Below are 23,678 nucleotides of genomic sequence, written 5' to 3'. Positions count from 1 at the left end.
AGTAAATTGCGGGCATGCTCTGTTAGCACTCAAAGCATGGCAACACTTGCTGGCTGCCCCCAGCACATTTGGAATGTGTTGCTCCGATACAAATTACGCATTTCACTGTTTGGTGTGATGTACATGTGATAAATAAAGGTGATCTTTAACCATTTAATCTTTAACCTTTGAATCAAAACATATAAAGAAAGACATAATCTAATGTTTATTTTTAATTGAAAATTGCACTCTGCTTACAAGAGGCCTTTAGAGAAAATTATCTTTGTGAATAACCACTAAGAATGCGAAGAAATTATGATAAATATCTGTCACATTTCTTGGAACCATAATACTTTTAGAATGGCCAGAACTATACAAACTGCAAATAAAAAAATCAAATTTCACATTAGTTACATACCTTCATGAGGTCTAGCGTAACTCCACTAATAACACCCAGGTATCTTCTTTCCAGAGTTTGAGGGTGGTTTACAGCAGGAAACTATAAACAAAAAGGTTAATCAAATCATATTTTTACAAGAGAAGCACAAAAAGGTACAGTTAGATTTAATTAAAATACTTCATGGCATTACATATCTTTATTAAAATTCATACATTACATGACATAGAATTAAAGTAATTAATGAAACCTCTTGTCTATTAACTAAGATCAGCTAAAGGTACAAAACTATTTTCTTTTAATTTTTGCTTTAAAAAGCCTTAACTCCTCAACTTGTATAGAGAATCAAACTTAAATATACAAACGTAGTTATACAAACAGTCAAAACTATCCACTTAAACAGGAACTATGTTTTGCTAGCCAAAGAAACATTGCATGTACCAAAATAATTCAGCATTCCCAGATTATGTTACCAGAGTAATTCATGCAGAAGCTTTTAACAGAGATGGTTGCTTGATCACATAAGCAAAATTATTCTGCTCAATGTGATTATGAAGTCATTTAATAAAATTTCTGATAGCGTATCATGATTTATGTTAGAGTGATATAGAATTAGTATGGCTGCAAGAAACTAACTTCAATCATGTAGCACCCTCTCACGTTAACAACAAAATTACTGTTGGGAAAAGATAAAGGCATAGGTAATAATTTGTGTTGGGCACGTGGCCAAGTGGTTAAGGTGTTTGTCTAGTGATCTGAAGGTTGCTAGTTCGAGCCTCAGCTATGGCAACGTGTTTGTATCCTTGAGCAAGGCACTTAACCACACATTGCTTTAGTGTCTGTGCAAGGAGTGGCGCCCCACACAGACTTCCAATCTGCGCCTTGTAAGGCATGAAAATGCCTGACGCAGGCCTGTCATGGGCTGAGTCGAGGTTCCCCCCTCCCCCTTTATAATTAGAGTTTTTATTTAAAATAATACAGGATCACAGAGCAAAGGAGGTGATAATTTTGTAGTAAACTTATTTCTACCAAAAATTTCATCCCAAACATTCCAGATCACAACACCAGATTGCATAAATTATCCCCATATCATTCCTGGTTCTTTTTCAAATGATATTAAACAACTCTCTAATGTTCAGAAAGAGATCCTCTCTATCATCTATTAGAACACCACCTAAACTGTTGTCTAAAAACATCCTAGCTTCAGAAAATTTCAAGTTCAAAATTCAAAGTAAATTTATTATAAAAGTACATACATGTCACCATATACTACACTGAGATTCATTTTCTTGTGGACATTCACAGTAAATACAAGTAAACACAACAGAACCAATGGAAAATCATATAGAACAGACAGACCAACTGCCAGTGTGCAAAAGACAACAAACTGCACAAATACAAAAAGGAAAGAAAAAACAAAATAATAACAATAATACATAAATAAGCAATAAGCTTCGAGAACATGTTGAAAGGTCTTTGAAATTGAGTCTGTAGGTTGTGGGAACATTTCAATGATGGGTTAAGTGAGGTTGAATGAAGTTATTCCCTCTGGTTCAAGAGCTTGATGGTTGAGGGGTAAAACTATTTCTAAGCCTGGTGGTCACATCACCTCCTGAGGCTCTTGTACCTTTTTCCTGATGGCAGCAGTAGAAGAAAGCATGGTCTGGATGGTGATAGACTGAGTTGTACCCACAACTTTTTGTTGGCTTTTCCATTCAAGGGCGCTGGTGTTTCCATACCACGCCATGATGCATACAGTCAGTACCCTCTGCACTGTGCATCTATAGAAGCTTTAGATAACATGGAGAATCTTCATGACCTTCTAAGTAGAGATGCCTTCTTTGTTGTGCTCCTTTCAAATTCTCCACCGAATAGAAGTCCCTCATGCTTGATCTTTGTAAATCCCTAAGAGCTTAGCATATTCCTAAAATTGGTCATTACTTCCTTTCAGTTATCCTTTTGTGTTCTATACCTCTATATACACAACTATCCTTTTTGCACATATATTTTTCCAAATACCTTCCCTACTTATCCCGTCACTTTTAACAGTGTTAACTGTTGCCAGTCCTGCAGGCCTTTTAAAATTTTTAATTATTGCAACTATTCTTACACTACTAATCAAATGCATTAGTTCCTATGACGATATATTAAATTTCATCTGCTGTGTTCTTGACCATTTAGCAGGATACACTCAAGCTACTACTATCATCTTCATGACTTAGTAGATTTTCCAACTCTGTATTCAGACTGTCCCATGTTGCGAATGCCCGACTTATGAACACCCATATACACTCAATGGCCACTTTATTAGGTACACTGTACATCTGCACATTAATGTAAATATCTCATCAGCCAATCATGTGGCAGCAACTCAATGCATAAAAACATGTAGACATGGTCAAGAGGTTCACCTGTTGTTCAGCCCAAACATTAAAATGGGGAGGAAATGTGATCTAAGTTACTTTGACCGTGGGGAGGTTTTGAATAGCTCAGAAACTGCTGATCTCCTGGGATTTTCACACACAACAATCTCTAGAGTTTTTAGTGAATGGTGGCAAGTTTGTGGGCAAAGTTGTCTTGTTAATAAGAGTGGTCAGAGGAGAACGACCAGGCTGGTTCAAGCTGACAGGCAGATGACAGTAATTCAAACAACCACACATTGCAACAGTGGCATACAGAAGACCATTTCTGAATGCACAACATGTGTAACCTTGAAATGAAGGGATACAGCTTCAGAAGACTGCAAACATATGCTCAGTGGCCTCTTTATTGGCCTGGATGGAAGGGGCCCTTGAGCTTTCTCACGGCAGCGCTCTTTGAGGATGTGCTCAATGGTGCACTGGGCTGTATCCACTACTTTTTGTAGGCTTTTCCTTTAGGTACTGGTGTTTCCATACGAGGCTGTGGTGCAATCAGTCAGGATACACTCCATGGTGCATTGATAGAAGTTTGTCAAAAGTTTTAGATGACGTGTCAAACCTGCACAAACTTCTCAGAGTAGAGGCTTTCTTTGAAATGGCATTTATATGCTGGTCCCAGGACAGATCCTCTGATGTGATAACTCCCAAGAATTTAAAGTAACTGACCCTCCCCACCTTCAATCCCCTAATAAGCACTGGCTCATGGAACCCCAATTTCATCCTTCTGTAGTCAATAATCAGCTCTTTCGTTTTGCTGACATTGAGTAAGAGTTTGTTGTTGGTTTGGCACCTCCCAACTGGATGTTCAATCTTCCTCCTGTGATACAGCCAACAATTGAATTGACTTTATTACTTACATCCTATACATTATATATATATATATATATATATATATATATAAAATTACATCTTTGACTAAATGTCCGATGTGCAATTACAGCAATTTATAATAAATATAATGTACAACAGTATAGCCAACATAACACAGAAATACAGTCATGTCAGCATGAATTAGGCATCTGATGGTCTGGGTGGAAGAAGCCTGTTGGTCCTGGCTTTTATGCTGTGGTACCATTTCCCGGATGGTCACAACTGGTATAGTTTGTGGTTGGGGTGACACAGGTCTCCAATGATCCTTCGGGCCTGTCTTTGTAAATATCCTAAATAGTGGGAAGTTCACATCTACAGATGTGCTAGGCTGTCCGTACTTCTCTCTGCAGGGTCCTGTGATTGAGGGAAGTACAGTTCCCATACCAGGCAGTGATGCAGCCAGTCAGGATGCTCTCAATTGTTCCCCTGTAGAAAGAATTTGGGAGCCCATACCAAACTTCTTCAACTGTCTGAGGCGAAAGAGGCACTATTCTGCTTTTTCACCACACAGCTGGTATATAGAGACCACGTGAGATTCTCGGTGATGTTTATGCCGAGGAACTTAAAGCTGTTCACCCTCTTACCCGCAGATCCATTGATGTCAATAGGGGTTAGCCTGTCTCCATTCCTCCTGTAGTCCACGACCAGCTTCTTTGTTTTTGTGACATTCAGGGAGAGATTATTTTCTTGACACCACTGTGTCAGGGTGATCACTTCTCTGTAGGCTGTCTCATTATTATTTGAGATTTGGCCAACCAGTGTAGCATCGTCAACAAATTTAATTAGCAGATGGGAATTGTAGGTGGCGACAGTCATAGGTATGCAGAGAGTAAGGGAGGAGGTTTAGTACACAGCCCTGAGGGGCACCTGTGTTGAGGGGCAGAGGGGCAGAGGTGAGGGAGCCCACTCTTACCACCTGATGGCAATCTGACAGGAAGTCCAGGATCCAGCTACACAAAGCGGGATGAAGGCCGAGGTCTCTGAGCTTCTTGTCGAGCCTGGAGGGAACAATGGTGTTGAATGCTGAATTGTAGTCCAAGAACAGCATTCTCACATAAGCATCCCTCTTCTCCAGATGTGTAAGGACAGTGTGTACAGCTGTGGCTATTGTGTCATCTGTCAATCGGTCGTGTCGGTAGATAAATTGTAGGGGGTCCAGTGTGGGTGGCAGCATGCTGCAGGTGTAGTCCTTGACCAGCCTCTCAAAACATTATTGAGGTGAGTGCAACAGGACACCAGTCATTCAGACATGTTACCTTGGTCTTTTTAGGTACAGGGACAATGGTGGATGTTTTGAAGCAGGAGGGCACTCTACACTGGGAGAGGCAGAGGGAGAGATTAAAAATGTCTGTAAACACACCTGCCAGTTGTGCCGTGCACATCCTGAGTATTCGCCCTGGTTTGCTGTCTGGTCCCACGGCATTAAGAGTTGTTCTTAGCCTCAATTATAAGTATGAAGCAAGTATAGCAGGGGATTAGGTACACAGGCTTGGGATGCATTTGCTGATGGTGATTGTGGAGGAGATGTTGTTGCCATTCCTTACTAAATGGGGTCTGCAAATGCAGAAATCAAGGGTCCAGTTACACAAGGAAGTATTGAGATCTAGGCCTTGGAGCTTATTGATTAGTCTTGAGGGGATGATAGTAATGAATGCCAAGCTATAGTCAATGAAGAGCATGCTGATGTATACATCTTCACTGTCCAGATGTTCCAGAGCTGAGTGGAAAGCCAATGAAATGGCATCTGCTATTGACCTGTTGTGATTGTAGGCAATTTGGAGCAGACCCAAGTCCCTCCTCAGGCAGCAGTTAATATGTTTCATGAACAACCTCTCAAAGCACTTCATCAGGGTGGATTTAACTGTTACTGGATGAAGTCATTGAGGCAGGTTACCACGTTCTTCTTGGGCACTAGTATGATTGAAGCCTGCTTGAAGCAGGTGGGTAATTGCTGAAGCGAGAGGTTAAAGATGTCAGTAAACATTCCAGCCAATTGATCAGCCCAGGTCTTCAGTACTCAGCTAGATATACTGTCTTGGCCAGATGCTTTACATGGGTTCACCCTCCTGAAAGATGCTATCATGATGGCCACAGAGACTGAAATCACAGTCATTTATGTTGAATCACAAACAAGAGAAAATCTGCAGATGCTAGAAATCCAAGCAACACACACAAAATACAGGAGGAACTCAGCAGGCCAGGCAGCATCTATGGAAAAGGGTACAGTCGGCATTTTGGGCTGAGACCCTTCATCACGACTGGAGGGAAAAGAGATGAGAAGTCAGTGTTAGAAGGTGGGGGAAAAGAAATACAAGATGGTAGGAGATAGGCGAAACTGGGAAGGGGAGAGAGGTGAAGTAAAGAGCTGGGCAGTTGATTGGTGAAAGAGACACAGGGCTGGAAAAGGGGTAATCTGATAGGAGAAGACAGAAAGCTATGGAAGAAAGAAAAGGGAGAGGAGCTCAGAGGGAGGTGATGGGCAGGTTAAGGAGATGAGGTATGAGGGGGAAATGGGAATGGGGAATGGTGAAGGGGAGGGAGGTTATTACTGGAAGTTCGAGAAATCAATATTCATCAGGTTGGAGCTACCCAGACGAAATACGAGGTGCTGCTCCTCCAGCCTGAATGTGGTCTCACCGCAACAGTAGAGGAAGCCACAGACTGACATGTTGCAATGGGAATGGGAAGTAGAATTGAAATGGGTGGCCACTGGGAGATCCCACTTTTCCTGGCAGGTGCTCGGCAAAGTAGCCTCACAATCTATGTTGGATCTCACCAATATACAGGAGGCTACACCAGGAGCACTAGATACAGTGGATGACCCCAACAGAATCACAGGTGAAGTGTTGCCTCACCGGGAAGGACTGTTTGGGGCCCTGAATTGTAGTGAGAGAGGAGGTGTAGGGGCAGGTGTAGCACATGATCTGCTTGCAAGGATAAGTGCCAGGAGGGAAATCAGTGGGAGAGAAGAATAGGCAAGGGAGTCGCGTAGGGAGTGATCACTGCAGAAAGCAGAAAGTGGGGAGTAGAGAAAGATATGCTTTTTTTCAGGTTATGAAGACACGCAGTCCTCTTTTATTGTCATTTAGTATTTCCTCCGGTGTGATATCACAAAACACAGGACAGACCAAGACTGAAAAAAACTAACAAAACCACATAATTATAACATATAGTTACAACAGTGCAACAATACCATAACTTGATGAAGAAGTCCATGAGAACAGTAAAAGTTCAAAGTCTCTCAAATGTCCCACGTCTTACGCAGACGGGAGAAAGAAGAAAAACTCTCCCTGCCATACCCAACCATGGTCCGAATCTGAGCCATCTGAAAACTTCGAGCTCTGATCAGCTCTCCAACACCGAGCACTGAGCGCCATCACTATCCGAGCGATTTGACCTCCATCTCGGTCGCCAACAGCAGGCAAAGCCGGGGATTTTGAGGCCTTCCCTCCGAAAGATTCCTGACCACGCAGTAACGACAGCAACAAACGAGTGCTTCAGAAATTTTTCCAGATGTTCCTCTGTGCTTTCACGTCCATTTCCATCAAATCAGAATTGTCCACGGCCCCTATTTAACGGATACGATATCATTTTTCACCGGAGGGCTGCACACACACGGCACGCTGCTTTCTCTGCTCCTGCTTGGTGGTGGGATCCTGTTGGAGGTGGCTGAAGTTGCGGAGAATTATATGCTGGATGCATAGGCTGGTAGGATGGTAGGTGAGAAGAAAAGGAACCCTATCCCTGATGGGGTGGTGGGAGGATGGGGTGAGGGCAGACTTGCGTGAAGTGGAAGAGATGCGGTCGAAGGCAGCATTGATGGTGGAGGAAGGGAAGCCCCTTTCTTTGAAGAAGGAGGACACCTCCTTTGTTCTAGAATGAAAACCCTCATTCTGAGAGCAGACGTGGCAGAAATGGAGGAATTGAGAGAAGGGGATGACATTTTACAACTAACAGGGTGGGGGGAGGTATAATCCAAGTAGCTGTGAGAGTCAGTGGGTTTATAATAGACTTCAGTAGATAAGCTGTCTCCAGAAATAGAGACAGAGAGGTCAAAAAATGGAAGGGAGGTGCTGGAAATGGACCATTAAGTTTAAGGGCAGATGGAAATTGGAGGCAAAGTTGATGAAGTCAACAAGCTCTGTATGGGTGCAGGTAAAATTGGGGAGTAACGCCAGTGTAATCTGCCAGAAAAAGCGGGATCTCCCAGCAGCCACCCATTTTAATTCCACTTTCTATTCCCATTCTGACATTTCAGTCCATGGTCTCCTCTGCAGCCAGAATGAGGCCACACTCAGGTTGGAGGAGCAACAGCTTATATTCCATCTGGGTAGCCTCCAACCTGATGGCATGAACATCAATTTCTTGAACATCCGGTAATGCCCCCCCCCACCCTTCACCATTCTCTCTCGCCTCATCTCCTTACCTGCCCATCACCTCCCACTGGTACTCCTCCCCCCTTTTCCTTCTTCCATGGCCATCTGTCCTCTCCTTTCAGATTCCGTCTTCTCCAGCCCTGTATCCCTTTCACCAATCAATTTCCCAGCTCTTTACTGCACATCCCTCCCACCCCCTGGTTTCACCCATCATCTTGTGTTTCTTCTTCCCCTCCCCCATCTTCCAAAATCTAACTCAGCTTTTTTGCACCAGCCCTGTTGAAGGGTCTCGGCCCGAAATGACGACTGTACTCTTTTCCACAGATGCTGCCTGGCCTGCTGAGTTCCTCCAGCATTTTGTGTGTGTTGCTGTCATTTATGTTGCTTGGTTTTACTTTGTAGGAGGTGGTAACATTCAAGCCTTGATATAGCTGTTGAGCATCCTTCAGTGTTTCAAGTTTGGTGCAGATTTGCCACTTTGCTTGTGAGATGGCTTTCTGGAGGACATCTTGTACTTTCCTGGGTTGCCAGACTTGAACGCCACCTACTTAGCCCTCAGCAGATTGTAGATCTCTTGTTTCATCCACAGCTTCTGGATGGGGAAGACTCTGAATGGTGGGTACACACTTATCCACAAGTGTATTGATAATGTCTGGACAACCGTGGCATATTCATTCAGGTACTTTGATGAGTCCCTCAACATGGCCCAGTCCACCAACTTCAAGTAAACCCATAGCCACTCCTCTGCCTCCCATGACAACTTCCTTGTTGTCCTTACCTCTGCTGCTTTGCTTTTTAACCTCTAGCTGTATGCATGTAAAAGGAGGTCAGTCAGATAATCAGATTTCCTGATAAGTAGTGTAGCAGTGGTTGAGCGTGTTGGGACAACTAGTGTTGCAGGTGAAGTGCTGATAGTAACTGGACAATGATTTCTCCAAGAAATCCTGATTGAAGACCCCGACAAGAATGTGAAAGGCATCGGACTCGATATTTAATCCACTATCATTGCCTTTAAATGACTAATAAATTTATTTTGCAACAATAAAACACTTTTCAGAAGTTCTTATTAAGAAAGATACCAGAATCCTCACAAAATTCAACTTTTTCTTTTAAGTTCACCATACACCTCAACCAAGCTTGTCAGACAGAACTTGTCTTCCATATGACTGTTTTTATTTACCACAAACAACACTTAATTTAGTCCTTGATTAGAGTATCCAGAGGTTTCTTGATAACCAGGCTAACGTCACCTGGTTTATGCCCATTCTGTTTTCTGAGCTGCGATCCACATTACCCTGCCAGGACTTCCATAATCAAGAGAGACAAAAACTGTGGTCATATCCACACTTAATTTTCTCTTCATCGATATATTCAACATGGGCATGTAGTTTCTACCAAAATGAGGTTCTATCACTGAACCATGTTTACCTTCAACAATCGTGTCAAAGCAAAGAGGCTGTTTTTATTTATGGTTAGAAGTTAACTGGATTTAAGATATATTTTCATTGGTTAAGTTAACCATTAACATGCTTGTTTATGCTTGATAGAAGCTGGAAGCTGGGGTCTGTTTAAAGATAAGAGTATGCCTTGATTAGCGAGTTTCATAATCCACTGTCTACTTTTGAAATGCCCGGTTCACTGCCGTTGCTACTGTGCAATCGAGAATCTCCGGAGGGAAGGCCCCAAATCCTCGGCTTTGCCTGTTGCTGGCGCCCGGGGCTGGGGTCGAAGCGCTCAGCAGAGATGGTGCTCGGTGTCGGAGGGCTGGTTGGAGGCTTGAAGTTTTCGGACGACTCAGAGTCGGACTGTGGTCAGGTGCTTCCAGGATGCTGCATCGGCAAGTTTGTGGCGCTGGAAGAGAGTTTTCTTCCTTCTTCCGTCTGCGTGAGATGATGGGACTTTCGAGAGAGTTTGAACTTCTTTTACCGTGCCCATGGCCTGTTCTTCATCAAGTTACGGATTATTTGCACTGTTGTAACTATATGTTATAATTAGGTGGTTTTTGTCAGTTTTTCAATCTTGGTCTGTCTTGTGTTTCTGTGATATCACACCGGAGGAAGAGTGTATCATTTCTTAATGCATGCATTACTAAATGACAATAAAAGAGGACTGTATGTCCTCATAATCTAATCTAACCTACACAACATGGCTGGAGTCTGTAGTACATAGGAATTATTTGCCTTCTCTTCTCTTACACCGTTACAAATATCACAAAGAAAAAGAAAGAAAAAAATTTAAAAATATAGCTTTGGCAGGTATAATATGATATATTTCAGAGTTATTTGATGCCAGATTGGAATGACAGCTGTTTGAAGTATAATTTTCCATACTGAAAACTTTGCCAAAATGATTTACTGTATTTTGTGACCCTGCCTTCCGCCTACAAATCAAAACAGCATTGTTCAGGAAATGGGAACATCATTCTTTAAAACTGAACATTTTTTATTCTTTTTGGTGCGGAGTCAATTAATAGGCAGTAAATTACAGAAGTAAGATCATAATATTTTGCTGGATAGGTCAATTGTCCATAATTGGGCTCCCTTTGTAGTTAAAATCTGACAGCTCTTGCGTTACAATGCACTTTTAACAGTGGGGAGCGTTTTTTCTAAATTGCAGTGGCTAGATAATACAATTCAAAAATAATGTTAATGATGCCCTCTTCATAAACAATTCAAGTTTTTTGTTTGGAATATCATTTTGATGATGACAGTGATGTAATCAGCAATAAAAATAAACTTGAATGAGATGGGTGCAGTAACTATATAAATTATGTATATAACTAAACCCAGTACTAATAGAGCAAAAATATTGGGTACTCCAAACAACAAATGATACGTTAATCTAAATATATATTGTATAGATTCAATAAAGTAACATGATCAATAAACATAAGCCAATCTTCTCCAGTTTGCAGTTCGAAAACTGCACCTTAAAGTATTTGATTAATAGAACTTAAGATAAAGACCGTAAGACATAGGAGCAGAATTAGGCCATTCAACCCATCAAGTCTATTCCACCATTCCATCATGGCTGATTTATTATCCCTCTCAAATCCATTCTCCTGCTTTCGCCCTGTAACTTTGACACCCTTACTAATCAAGAACCTATCAACCTCCATTTTAAATACACCCACTAACTTGGCCTCTACAGCCACCTGTAGCAATGAATTCCTCAGAATCACCACTGTCTGGCTAAAGCAATTCCTCCTCATCTCTGTTCTAAAGGGACATTCTTCTATTCTGAGGCTGTGCCATCTGGTCCTTGATTTCCTCACTATAGGAAACCTGTTCTCCATATCCAATCTATCTAGGCCATTCAATATTTGATAAGTTTCAGATGAGATCCCCTTTCATTCATCTAAACTCCAGCAAGTACAGGCCTAGAGCCATTATACTTTCCTTATAAGTTAACTCTTACATTCCTGTGATCATTCTCATGAACCCTTTCTGGATCATCTCTAACGCCAGCACATCCTTTCTTAGATAATGAGCCCAAAACAGCTCACAATATTCTAAGTCCAGTCTGACAAATGCCTTGTAAAAGCCTCAGCATTACATCCTTGCTTTTATATGCTACACCTCTTAAAATGATTGCTAACACTATATTTGCCTTCCTTACCAACAGCTCAATCGGCAAGTTAACCTTTAGGAAATCCTGCACTCCCAAGTCTCTTTGGACCTCTGATTTTTGAATTTTTTTTCCCTATTTAGAAAATAGACTATGACCAAAGTACACTTCTCTACTTTATATTCAATCTATCACTTCTTTTCCCATTCTCCTAATTTGTCCAAGTCCTGCAGATTTCCCGCTTCCTCAACACCACCTGCCCCTCCGTCTATCTTCTTATCACTTGCAAACTTGGTCACAAAAGCATCAATTCAGTCATCCAAATTATTGACATATAATGTGAAAGAAACAGTCTCAACACTGACCCCTGCAGAACACCATTAGTCACCAGCAGCCAACCAGAAAAGGCCCCTTTACATCCACTCTTTGCCTCCTGCCAGACACTAATCTTTTATCCGTGCCAGTATCTTTCCTGTAGTATCATAGGCTCTCATCTTGTTTGTCAATCTCAATAAGGTCATAGAAAAGGTAGCTTTGCATAGATTCCTTGCTAGCTTTTGAATCTTAAGTTTGATTTCAATATTTTTAAACAGCATACCCGTAGGCCGTGAAAGCGAGGATTACTGTAAAACAGCTTCATCTGCTCAGATGGCAGAGGTCCCAATACTCTCTGAATTGTGTAAAGTTGATCTATTTCACTCTCTCCTGGAAAAAGTGGTTGCCCATCACTTAGTTCTCCAAGAATGCAGCCCACAGACCACATGTCAACAGCCTTTCCATATGGAGCTCTGTAAAGGAAGGATACAAATATAACAAAATGACTTATCTGGTGTCATATTAGAAAAGCATAGCGTTCCCTTGATCTTCTTTGGGAGGGCTTGGGGACAAAGAAACTGGTGGAAGAAAGAGCCTGACAATTACCAAAGTATAACATCTTGATAACTTTGTGTTTCAATATTAATTTCTACTCTTAAACTTCACAGAGTGTTGGCTTACTTGACTCCATCTTTCGTTATAAAACAACTCCCCCAACTCTCATGTGATAAATCAATCACTTGCATCTATATTGTATAATGCAGAACACAAAGCAAAACTGAATACAATATTCCAGATGTTGTTTATGGCCAGTACAGCTATACCTGTATTGGACTGACTTTGCAAACCACTTACAAGAAAAGGCAACATATCTTTTGGTTCCCCAATTTGCTTGCTGTATCCAGGTTTTACTCATTTATTGTGTTTCAGCACTTTGTGAAAAACCATTTACAATTATATCACCACTATTAACAGAAAAAGGATAACCTCACACACTTCCGCACTGTGATCCATCTAGCAATTTCCATCATTAACTTGAGTGTATTCTTTGGCAGGTTTTTTGCATTCTCCAGTTCATTTTCCCTTTAGTTTTGTATTGTCAGTAAACTTTCACATAGTATTTTCAAACAAGTCATTAGATTACAAGTATCAATTTGTGGTGCTCACTAGTAAGTCAATCTTAAAATATCCCACTTAATCTTGATCTCCTTTTATTTCTCTGAGTTCATCCCCAAGGTAGCATATGGAGTTAATAAACAGTTTCCATATGCTACCTTTGATTGGAACTTATAATTATTGAAAATTTAGATACACCTAATTCATTTGTTTTTATCATCATCTACACTGTTCCTAATCCGCACCCTTTTGTCTTCAAAAATTTCATATTATTTTCCTTCTACAAAACCATGCTGACTCTTCTTAACAAAAATATTTGCCTTTGAGAATCCCAACAATTTTCCTCTAACAACAAATTTCAAGATGTGGTCAGCAATATTACAATTTATTTCTTCCTCATTCCAAAGAACTAGTGTTACATTTGCTATCTCCCAATCCATGGTAAGCATTTTAGAATAAAGGAAATTTTGTAAGATCCAACTAACACAATCGTATTGGCAGGTATTTCTTTCGGAACTCCAGGTTAAGGACAGTCTGGTTCAAATGATTTGTCAGCTTTGAGTACCCTTTATATGGATTCATAGAGTCATACAGTGCAGAAACAGAGCCTTCGACTGACTTATCCATGCCAACCAAGATGCCTTTTCCAAGCTAATCTTGCCTGGATTTCACCCATATCCCTTTAAACCTATCTTATCCATGTACCTGACTAAACGTTCCTCAAAAATCATAATTGTACCCACCTCTACAGTTTCCTCCAGCAGCTTGTTCCATTTATTCATCACTCTCTGTATAAGAACATAAGAAATAGGAGCAGGGGTAGGCCATCCAGCCCATTGAGCCTGCCCCACCATTCAATAAGATCATGGCTGATCTCTCCATAAACTCAGCTCCGTCTACCTGCCTTTGCCCTATAAACCTTAATTCCCTTACTATGTAAAAACCTATCTAACTGTTTCTTAAATATGTTTAGTGAGGAAGCCTCAACTGCTTCCCTGGGCAGAGAATTCCACAGATTCACCACTCTCTGGGAAAAGCAGTTTTTCTTCATCTCCATCCTAAATCTTCTCCCCTGAATCTTGAGGCTATGTCCCCTAGTTCTAGTCTCACCTACCAGTGGAAACAACTTTCTTGCCTCTACCTTATCTATCCCTTTCATAATTTTACATGCCTTTATAAGATCTCCTCTCATTCTTCTGAATTCCAGCGAGTACAGTCCCAGGCGACTCAATCTCTCCTCATAGTCTAACCCCCTCATCTCTGGAATCAACCTGGTGAACCTCCTCTGCACTGCCTCCAAAGCCAGTCTAACCTGCCTCAAGTAAGGAGACCAGAATCACACGCAGTACTCCAGATGTGGACTCACCAGTACCCTGTACAGTTGCAACATAACCTCCCTGCTCCTAAATTCAATTCCTCCAGCAATGAAGGCCAACATTCCATTTGCCTTGATAGCCTGCTACACCTGCAAACCAACCTTTTGTGATTCAAGTCCCTCTGCACAGCAGCATACTGCAATTTTTTACCATTTAAATAATAATCTGCTCTTTCATTTTTCCTTCCAAAGTCCATGACCTCACATTTACCAATATTGTACTCCATCTGCCAGACCCTTGCCCACTCACCTATCCCATCTATATCTCTCTGCAGATTCTCCATATCCTCTGCACAATTTGCTTGTTCACTCAATTTAGTGTCATCAACAAACTTAGATACACTACACTTGATCCCCTCTTCCAGATCATTAATGTATATTGTGCACATTTACAGACCCAGCACTGACCCCTGCGGCACCCCACTCATGAATGCCAACTGGAGAAAAACCCATTTATACCAACTCTCTGCCTTCTACTGGTTAACCAATCCACTATCCATGCCAATACACTTCCTCCGACTCCATGCATCCGTATCTTATTTATAAATCTCTTGTGCTGCACCTTATCAAACGCCTTCTAGAAATCCAAGTATACGACATCCACCTGTTCCCCTCTATTCACTGCACTCATTATGCCCTCAAAGAACTCCAGTAATTTTGTCAAACAGGACTGTAAACGTGACCTTGCTGGATCAAATAACGACAGCACAAAAAGATCGTTACTTCTCTTTTCACCCGTTTATTTCTTTGAGCTCAGCCGGCAAGTGAACTTGGACCCGACACCAGGGAGAGACCCTTTCTCATCTCCCCGGCGGTTCTACAAGTTCACCGTCTGATGTCAGAATTGTCATAAGTTATAAGGCCACCGGTACAAAAGAACAATCCGTTTGATAACTATTCCGACCAAGTCAATGGCCTATTGATACAAAAGTACAATCAATTTGTTAGACACTCCAGCCACTTGATTTAAAGAAAAGAATATCCTACCTGGTTTCTTGGAGCCACAACTTAATTACAAAGATAAGAACATCCTTCAAATTTATGCTTTAATTAAGAAAGGAATGTTCTGTCTAATTTTCATCAGGTACTGCTTTTTGTCAAAATCAAAAGGTGTGAAAAGCCCAGAGACATCTTATGTGGATCTAGGCCAACTTTAACCCTTATCTTGCTCCAAAGAAAGCAGCTGTGAGACATTATTCAAACACACTGCAGTCACGGACATAATCAGTACTGAATCCATTGTTTACAGGAATCTTGAGAATCCCCCATTCCCTTAAACTTTATCGGGACCTGCCCTTTCTGAATCCATGCTGCATCTGTTTAATGGAACCACTCCTTTCTAAGTGTTTTGCTATTTCTTCCTTAATGACAGCTTCAAGCATTTTCCCGACTACAGATGTTAAGCTAACCTGCCTATAGTTGCCTGTCTTTTGCCTACATCCTTTTTTAAAAAGTGGCGTGACATTAGCTGTCTTCCAATCAGCCGGGACCTGCCCAGAGTCTAGAGGGTTTCGATAAATGATTACCAACGTGTCTATCTACCTCCGCCAATTCCTTCAGCACCCTGGGATGCATCCCATCAGGACCAGGGGACTTATCTACCTATGAAATGTTTGCTCCTCAGATCACAAAAATCTTTCCGACTCATCTTAAATCTACGTCCTCTGGTATCCTCTATGCCCTCCAATCTGATAGCATGAATATCAATTCCTCCTCTGGTAAATAAATCCCCCCCCCCCCACTTCCTCTGTTCCTCACTTTGATCTTTTACTTCTTCTCAGCTGCCTATTACTTTCCCCACCCCCAAGTCCCCTCTTCCTTCCCTTTCCCCTATGGTCCTCTCTCCTCTCCTATCAGATTCTTTCTTCTACAGCCTTGACCTTTCCCACCCACTTGGCTTCACCTATCACCTTTCAGCTAGCCTTATTCCCCTTACCCCAGCTTTTAATTCTGGCAGTTTCCCTCTTCATTCTCAGTCCTGAAGAAAGGTCTCAGCCCAAAACATCGACTGTTTATTCCTTTCCATTGATGTTGCCTGACCTGCTGAGTTCCTCCAGCATTTTGTGTACGTTACTATGTCTCAAATTTTAGCCTCCTCTACCCTGGGGGAAAAAAACCATGAATATCCAAAATTATCTATGCCCCTTATGATTATTTCTCAACTGCCTTTTTGTTACTAACATTAATCAACTTAAGTTGCTCATTCTTTCCAAACAACTGGGTACCCATTTTTACCACTATTTTATAGATTGTTCCATAATAAATTGGAAGTAACATTCTTTTGAATAGCACATCCATTTTCTTTGATAACAATTAAATTCTGTTGGAGACAGAAAGCTATGTTTGCTACCAAGTCATCTTAACATATTTTTAAAGCACTTCCAACTTTCATTTATATTTCTTGTTTCCTGGCTCTCATATTTTGCCTTCTCCCTTTTTTTAAAATATATTTTTCTTTTGGTCCTAAAAAGTCTTTGAATCTTCAGTTTCATTGCTAATAATGTCATATACTGTTTACTTTCAGCTAATGATATCCTTCACCTCTTTAGTTAGTCATGCAAAGATCATATTTCCCATGGAATTCCAATCTTTCAATGGAAAGTGAAGAACTATGAAATAGTTTCTAAAATATTTTAATTTGTCTAACTCTAAACATTTATTCTATTTTCCAATTCACTTCAGCTAACACATAGCTCATGCCTGTGAAATAAGCTTTAAAGTGAAGCATTTCAGTTTCTGACTGAAATATGCCCTATTGTTACTGAATTGGATTCTATTCATAATATGATGACTTTTCCTTTGAAAGGTCTATCCATTGGCCCTATAAGCACTGGCTAAGATGAAAAGATAAACATATTGCATCTTATTATTTATCATATTCAATGAAAGGAATTTGTTGCATTTAAATCCAAGATCCATAACCTCATAACCAATCATTGCCTGAAGTAAAACTATCCTATTGCATCCGTAGCGGCTACTTGAAAAACAAACCAAAACTGCTTAGAGATTGAGTGAGGAAAATAACACTATATGACGCGCTTCCAAATAACTGAGTTCCAAGTTGGAAAAAGTACATTCAATCCTTTATTACAAAACCAGCAAAAACAAACAATCAAAATTAGTGGTATTAGAGAAACTAGCAGAATTAGCGAAAAAGTGAAATAGGCAAGATCATAAATAAGCAGTCAACAAAAATATATCCATCCTGCTCAGTCTTTATCTCTAACTGAACTAAACTAACGAGGACAAGGCATGAATACGTGACTATACTCATTTGCTTCTATCATGCCCCAACCCACATGACAAATTACTGTAACCTACAATAAAAATGTGCAACATAAAATACAATACAGACAGAAAATAGATTCATGGCTCCTGCAGCATCTTTGTCAAAAATATTCATACTTCTGCTCTAGGTTAAGTAAAAAGAGTTTCTCCAAGTTGAAGCAACATCAAGTAGTATATCAAGAGACATTTATCATTTTTTGGTTTCTTAAGGTTGTCAAAGTGGTAAAGCCATTGGACCTGATGAAATTTCAATGGAAATGATACAAGCCCTAGAAGATCTGGGCATACATATTCTTTTTGAACTATTTAATGGCATATATGAGACTGATGTATTGCCTGACAATCTCTTGAAATCAGTATTCATAACTCTGCCAAAAATTCCTGGAACTATTGACTGCGAAAATTATAGAACAATCAGTCTTATGAGTCACATAAAAGAGATTTTTTTGAGAATTGTTCTGAGTCGAATTAAAAACAAGTTAAGCCCAGAAACTTCTAAACTGCAATATGGGTTTATTGAGGAAAGTGGATCTAGGAATGCAATCTTCATACTACGAATGCTTTCAGAAAGGGCAATTGGATACCAAAATGATGTCTTTTTATGTTTTATTGATTTCACTAAAGCATTCGACAAAGTGCAACATGCAAATTTATTTCAAATTCTTACTAAACTAAACATTGACGGAAGGGACCAACAACTGCTTCAAAATTTATATTGGAACCAAACAGCGGCAGTAAAAATTGATGATAATATAAGCAGTTGGACTAAAATTCAAAGAGGAGTTAGACAGGGATGCGTTACCTCACTGGAATTGTTTAATATTTATAGTGAAATGATTCTCAGAGAAATAGAAGACCTAGATGGGATAAAAATTGGAGGTGTTAACATCAACAATATAAGGTATGCAGACAATACCACCCTAATAGCAAGTGCTGCAGAAGACCTACAAATCCTCCTAGACAAAGTAGTACAAACAAGTGCAGATTTTGGTCCAACCGTCAACTGTAAAAAAAAACAAATGTATGGTAATATCAAAACAGCAGGATACTCCCAACTGCCAGTTGTACATCGTTAACCAAGAGATTGAACAAAAGACCAGCTTTAATTACCTTGGTAGCTTTATATCACAAGATGCTAGAAGTAAAGTAGAAATAAAAAGAATTGCTATTGCCAAAACCAACTTCCAAAAAATGAAACCCATTTTTACCAACAGACACATTTCTATGACAACAAGGCTTAGGTTACTAAAATGCTACATCTGGTCAATCTTGCTGTATGCTTCCGAACCATGGACTGTAACACCAGAACTCCAAAGAAACTTAGAAGCAACAGAACTGTGGTTTCTTAGAAGAATGCTGAAAATATCATATAGAGATACGGTAACCAACGAGACAGTACTCCAACGTGCCCATACAAAAAGATCTTTACTGAGAACATTAAATGAGAGGAAACTTAAATTCCTGGGCCACGTCATCAGAAAGGGAGAAATAGAATGCCTTACATTACAAGGCCCCATGCCTGGGAAATGCGGAAGAGGAAGGCAAAGAAGAAAATACATGGACACTGTGAAAGAACTAACACATCTAAATGTGCAAGATATCATTGACACTGCATGGGATTGTTCGATGTGGAAAGCCATGATCACCCAAGCGTGTAACGCACAAGACATATGAAGAAGAAGATGGTTCTTATAACCAGGGGAGGCAGTGAAGATAAGCTTTCACTACCTATTAAATGCTCCCAATGGCATGCGTCTCAAATAGCCTCTGACAACCAAATCCAACTCCTGGCCTTTATGTGTGCCCTAGCTACTAAGCCAGGAGGAACCGTTTCTCCAACAGGAGACGAGGCAAAGACAAGCTACTGGCACCTTAAAACCAGTCACTTCGGGCAGATGGGGCTCATCAGCTGTGGTTGACAGCTCATCTAGAAGGAAAACTCAAATCTCAAACCTCCCTTGTGGCTACACCCACTTATGGGAAAGGCTTCAGGAGTAAACCCCGAGGAAAAACCTGGTGTTGAAGTCCCTAAGGCAGCCCTATGTTGAGTTCAATGCTGACTGGCAACTCCTGTGATGCTGCTGGTACCAAATTGCATTGGTCTCTGCTGTTCCATTTAATTCATCAGCTGTGTGGAGGGGTGAGGAGGGGGGAATGGGGCTGCTGCATGCCCTGGCTTGCGTATCATGTAGACATCTAGGAAGCGATATCCATGGTTGACCCTGACCAACAGAGGGCCACAATTAAGTTTTTTTTCATGCCAGTTTTCTTATGATTAATTTTTTTTAAAGTTTTAATATGAAATGAACAGGTAAGACACCTGACTGTCTTACCACTTTTACATTGGGTTTAGTGGTTGGAAAAACATTTTAAAATAAGTAGACATGTATCTCACAAAAGACGTTAACGCTACATTAAATTTATTGACTCTTTAAGCCAGCTCTCAGAAGCCTTTATTTTACTATTGTCATTTCCTGAGTCTGAAAAATCTGGTAAGATACTTTACAAATTGTTGTTGTCTGTATGAGACCCCACAGGTTAGTACCTAGTAGCCATAAAATGTCAATCAGCCACAGATAAAATCAGGTTTTATTTTATATCAAACATCTTCCAGGAATACAGCTGAAAAGATAACAAAAAAAAAAAAGGAAAAAGAGAATTTTGGATAACATCACAGCAGTCCATCTGTAACTTGGCTCTAATACAAAATATTACAATTTCTTTGCTAAATTATTCTTTTTCTTTTGTCACAATTGATTTTAAAATAAACTTTACAACAATTACAATCATTTTCTTATAAAGTTTACTTGCGGAGTAGTGTTTGGTGTATTCCTTTCTGAGTCCCTGCCCAGCTAGAGCAAAGCAAAACATATTCTCTTAGTGAACATCTTTCCCATTTTATGGTCCCATCAGTGTAAATCAGCGGAATTTTTAAAAGCTGCTTAGGTACAAAGTTACAATAAGCTTTTTAATCTACCTATTAAAAGATAGCCAAAATTCCAACTTCTGTTCATTCATCTGTAACAAATCTAATGAAACTATTTGATAGCAATAGATAATTATGCAGGAGTGCAACTTACCCAAGTAGTAGTTCAGGTGAACGATACCACCTAGTGGCCACATATTCTGTGTAATTTGCATTGCTGCCCTCTGACAAATTCCGAGCAAATCCTGTCATTGTAAGAAACTAAATTGTAACAATGTTACACATCAACGTAGTTTGTTTGTTTGTTTATTTATTTACTTATTGAGATACAGCACGGAATAGGCCCTTCTGGCCCTTCAGGCTGCACTGCCCAGCAATCCCCCAATTTAATCCTATCCTAATCATGGGGCAATTTACAATGCCCAACTAACCTACCAACCCGCACATCTTTGGACTGTGGAGGAAATGGAAGCAACTGGAGGAAACCCATGCGGTCACAGGAGAATGCACAAACGCCTTACAGGCAGAAGCAGGAATTCAGATCCTGACGATAAATAATTAACAATGTAAAATTTTAAGATTTGATACAAAAGCTCTTTTATCAAAATAGAATTCAAAGCTGTTACCAGGATTCCAACAGAACATAATTGTGCAAAGGATTTTTCTTCCTATAAACTCAATATAGACAAATTCACTCAGATTCAAATTCATGTCAATAAATGTTAGACAATCTGTGTGGATTGGTGATAATATCTCCTATTCACTGACGATCAACACGTGGGTGTGTGCTTAGCCAGCTGCTCTACTCTCTCTCTATACCCATGACTGCATGGCTAGGCATAGCTCAAGTACCATCTATAAATTTGCTGACAATACAACCATTGCTGGTAGAATCTCAGATGGAGACGAGAGGGCGTACAAGAGTAAGATATGCCAACTAGTGGAGTGGTTTCGCAGCAACGACCTTGCACTCAATGTCAGTAAGACAAAAGAGCTGACTGTGGACTTCAGGAAGGGTAAGATGAAGGAACACATACCAATCCTCATAGAGGGATCAGAAGTGGAGAGACTGAGCAGTTTCAAGTTCCTGGGTGTCAAAATCTGAGGATTTTGTATCGATGCAGGTACAAAGAAGGCAAGACAATGTCTATACTTCATAAGGAGTTTGAAGAGATTTGGTATGTCAACAAAAACACTCAAAAACTTCTACAGATCTACCATAGAGAGCATTCTGACAGGCTGCATCCCTGTCTGGTATGGTGGGGGTGGGGGGGCTACTGCACAGGACCAAAAGAAGCTGCAGAGGGCCATAAATTTAGTCGGCTCCATCTTGGCTACTAGCTTACAATGTATGCAGGACATCTTCAGGGAGCGATGTCTCAGAAAGGCGGCATCCATTATTAAGAACCTCCAGCACCTAGGGCATGCTCTTTTCTCACTGTTACCATCAGGTAAGAGGTTCAGAAGCCTGAAGGCACACACTCAGCGATTCAGGAACAGCTTTTTCCCTTCTGCCATCCAATTCTTAAATGGACATTGATCCTGTGAACACTACCACACTTTTTTAATAATATTATTTCTGTTTTTGCATGATTTTTAATCTATTCATTATACATATACAGTAATTTATTTATTTATTATTATTTTTTTTCCTTCTTCAATTTTATGTATTGCATTGAACTGCTGCTGCCAAGTTAACAAATTTAATGACACATGCTGGTGATAATTGAATTGACTTTATTTCTTACATCCTTCACATAAATGAGGAGTAAAAATCTTTACATCTAAATGTGCAATGTGCAATCTGCAATCATCATAATTTATAATAAATAGCACAGTCAATGTAATATGGAGTATACTCAAATCAGCGTGAGTTCATCAGTCAGATAGCCTAGTGGAAGAAGCTGTTCCAGAGCCTGTTGGTCCTGGCTTTTATGCTGCGGTACAGTTTCCCGGGTGGTAGCAGCTGGAATAGACTGTGGTTGCGGTGACTTGCATCCCTAATGACCCTATGGGCCCTTTTTACACACCTGTCCTTGCAAATATCCTGAATCATGGCAAGTTCACAACTACAGACATGCTGGGCTGTCCGCACCACTCTCTGCAGAGTCCTGCGATTAAGGGAGGTACAGTTCCCATACCAGGCTGTGATGAAGCCAGTCAGAATGCTCTCAATTGTGCCCCTGTGGAAAGTTCTTAGGATTTGGGGGTCCATATCAAACTTCCTCAACCATCTGAAGTGAAAGAGGCGCTGTTGCTGTGATGTGGATGCCAAGGAACTTAAAGCTGTTTATCCTCTCAACCCCAGACCCATTGATATCAAATAGGGGTTAACCCATCTCCATTCCTCCTGTAATCCACAACCAGCTCCTTTGTTCATGCGACATTGACAGAGAGGTTGTTTTCTTGACATCACTGTGTCAGAGAGATGACTTCTTCCCTGTCGGCCACCTTGTTATTGTTTGAGAAAAGGCCAATCAATGCAGTGTTGTCGACAAATTTAATTAGCAGATTGGAGCTGTGGGTAGCGATACAGTCATGGGTATACAGGGAGTAAAGGAGGGGACTCAGTACGCAGCTGAGGGGCTCCTGTATTGAGAGTCAGAGGGCTGGAGGTGAGGGACCTCTGATTCTGATATTTTAGTCAGAAACTTAACTTACTACAGGATAGGGACAAACAAGGAGCGAGATAGCCAGAACTGGATTGGAAGATGGGTAAGAATTGTAATAAAAGCAGTTTTATGTTTGGGATTCTCATACATGACATGCATGAATATCTGATATCTGACTACAACTTTTACTGTGATAAATTTTACAATTTGTATTATAAAGCATCTTTGAATATGATAAATTAAATTAAAATAAATTAAAAACAACTATTTGAATATTCCTGATATTTTAGATAGGAAGATATTACAATCTGGGTAAGGTAAGCATAGGCTGCTTATTTTTTTTAAAATATAAGTTTCATACTTTCATCCCTTGCACGCTTTCCATCCATGCTGGATTGAGCGTCAAGCTAGCAACTCAGCCTTGTAAAAATAAGAAA

General features: G+C 40.4%; 1 protein-coding gene across 2 annotated transcripts in view; it reads right to left on the bottom strand.

Moving 5' to 3' along the window:
- The window catches only part of cdkl5 (cyclin dependent kinase like 5), a 208,105-nt gene that overhangs the window by 33,788 nt on the left and 150,639 nt on the right, over positions 1 to 23,678 (bottom strand). For both annotated transcript variants that reach the window (XM_072260723.1, XM_072260724.1), the window contains exons 8-10: positions 20,784 to 20,874; positions 12,208 to 12,397; positions 398 to 478 (exon numbers count right to left, since the gene is read on the bottom strand). In XM_072260723.1, coding sequence (XP_072116824.1) covers positions 398 to 478; positions 12,208 to 12,397; positions 20,784 to 20,874 — 362 coding nt within the window. The remainder of the gene's footprint in view (positions 1 to 397; positions 479 to 12,207; positions 12,398 to 20,783; positions 20,875 to 23,678) is intronic.

Source organism: Mobula birostris, chromosome 6 (assembly GCF_030028105.1).
Source record: "Mobula birostris isolate sMobBir1 chromosome 6, sMobBir1.hap1, whole genome shotgun sequence".
Taxonomy (NCBI): domain Eukaryota; kingdom Metazoa; phylum Chordata; class Chondrichthyes; order Myliobatiformes; family Myliobatidae; genus Mobula; species Mobula birostris.
Note: the sequence above shows the minus strand (reverse complement) of the source record. Positions and strands in the feature narration are given on the sequence as shown.